The 1755-nt window shown below is 37.6% G+C and overlaps 1 protein-coding gene across 1 annotated transcript in view; it reads left to right on the top strand.

Moving 5' to 3' along the window:
* The window catches only part of LOC104493301 (collagen alpha-1(XI) chain), a gene marked incomplete at both ends in the record, with an annotated part of 49954 nt that overhangs the window by 41791 nt on the left and 6408 nt on the right, over positions 1 to 1755 (top strand). The window contains 2 exons of the mRNA XM_010135955.1: positions 1191 to 1244; positions 1658 to 1751. Of these exons, the coding sequence (XP_010134257.1) occupies positions 1191 to 1244; positions 1658 to 1751 (148 nt within the window). The remainder of the gene's footprint in view (positions 1 to 1190; positions 1245 to 1657; positions 1752 to 1755) is intronic.

Here is a 1755-nt window from a genome sequence, read left to right as displayed (position 1 = left end):
TGGCTCGTCCTTAGAACATTTTTAATTTCTACATAACAAAATGCTTGTTGCATTAATGAACAGGTTAGTCATGGAAAGGCAGTTTTATATTGTATTTTATCACGGTAACTTTTCTCTCCTTTTGCTTTAAGCCGCTCATTGGTTGGCAAGAAATAGCTACTTGTAATAAAGACATTTCCCAGGCTAAAGATTAACCTTGTAGGAAAACAGTTGTTCCATTAACTTGAATGCATCTTCTCTAACTAAGTAGATATAAGAGAACCATTTTCAGAACAGTACATTGGATTCTAGATACTGCTTCTGTTCATAGCTGAAGCTTTGAATATTAATTCCCTCACCTGAAAATCAGCCCTTGATGTTTTGGAGGAGAAAAATGTATTTTTATTTTTCACTGAAGCCTTACAAAAATGAAAGATGAGTGACATCAGCAATAGGTAGTCACAGTGCTGCTGGGCAACTGCAACTCCTGTTCTGTGGCTTTCACTTGAACCATATCCCATGTCCTCAGCCTCCTGCAGAGTTCTGTCGTCTTGGTCAAACATAGCTTTTGTAGGGCAGTATCAGGAAACCTGATACTAAAAGCTATCTGTAGTCAGCATCTTTACTGCATCCCTTACAACCTCTAGCGTGTGATTGGTTTTTTTTTCTTTCATATTTACTGGATAATATTAAGGCATGTATCAGGTTTTGGCTGTCCAAATCCAATAATAGGCTTACTGAGTCCATCCCTGGCTTAGAGAATAAAGAAGTATATGCCATTCTGTGCACTGTAGAGTGAGAGGCCCTTTTGGAATCGGTGGATAAACTACGGTGAATAGATAGAAGCCAATGCAAAACAAGTTGAAAACTGATATTGTCTATGTAAATTAGTATTATTCTTTACTTTTTCCTTTTATATCTTCATCTGATTTTTTCCAAGTTATTTCTTTGATTTTAACCTCATGTTATCAGAGGTGTTAGATGATGTGTATTTTTTCAGATATTCTAAAAACCCAGAAAATTTTATAGAGGGAAAAAGAGCTGATATGACAGATTGGGTTTTTTATGCTGTGAGTAAAATGTCAAGAGAGAGATTTAATGTTCTTTTGTTAGTATTTACTAATTAATACAGAGGAAATTGCACTCAGAATTTTTCCACTGGTAATATTTTAGAAAACTGAGATTATCAGTTCAGTTTCCATGTTTTACAGGGACCTCCTGGAGCAACTGGTGCTGAAGGCAGACAAGGTGAAAAAGGTGCCAAGGTAATACATTCAAGATTTTTTTTAGGAGCATAGAAATGAAAATTATATATAAATTAAAAGTAAATTGCTTATGAGGTACTGAGTGTGAAACTTACTGAAGTAATAATAGGGGAACCATAAACTCCAAATCCAGATCCAGAATTAGTAGCAATACGTAATGGAGTACATGGTAGACTCTCACCAGTGCAGGACCGACTTAGCTCATGCTTGCAGAAAAGCTTTGCTGACACCACATCTTTATATGAAGCTATCAAAATTTTGTTCAGAAAACCGTCCTGTGCAGAACATTGTTTTAGAATAGCTTTTAAAAATGGAGTGAGGAAACTTTGCTCTTGTTTTGCAGCTTCTATATCCCTACAGTGCCAAGCTTAGGCAGCTCTTCCTCTCTGACCTCTTCCTTATGTTCTTTCTAGGGTGAACCTGGTGCAGAAGGGGCCCCTGGGAAAACAGGTCCAGTTGGACCACAAGGACCTGCAGGAAAACCTGGCCCAGAGGGTCTCCGGGGCATTCC

This window comes from Buceros rhinoceros, unplaced genomic scaffold, assembly GCF_000710305.1.
Source record: "Buceros rhinoceros silvestris isolate BGI_N320 unplaced genomic scaffold, ASM71030v1 scaffold14315, whole genome shotgun sequence".
NCBI lineage: Eukaryota > Metazoa > Chordata > Aves > Bucerotiformes > Bucerotidae > Buceros > Buceros rhinoceros.
The sequence above is the reverse complement of the archived record's forward strand: the minus strand, read 5'-3'. Positions and strand labels throughout refer to the sequence as shown.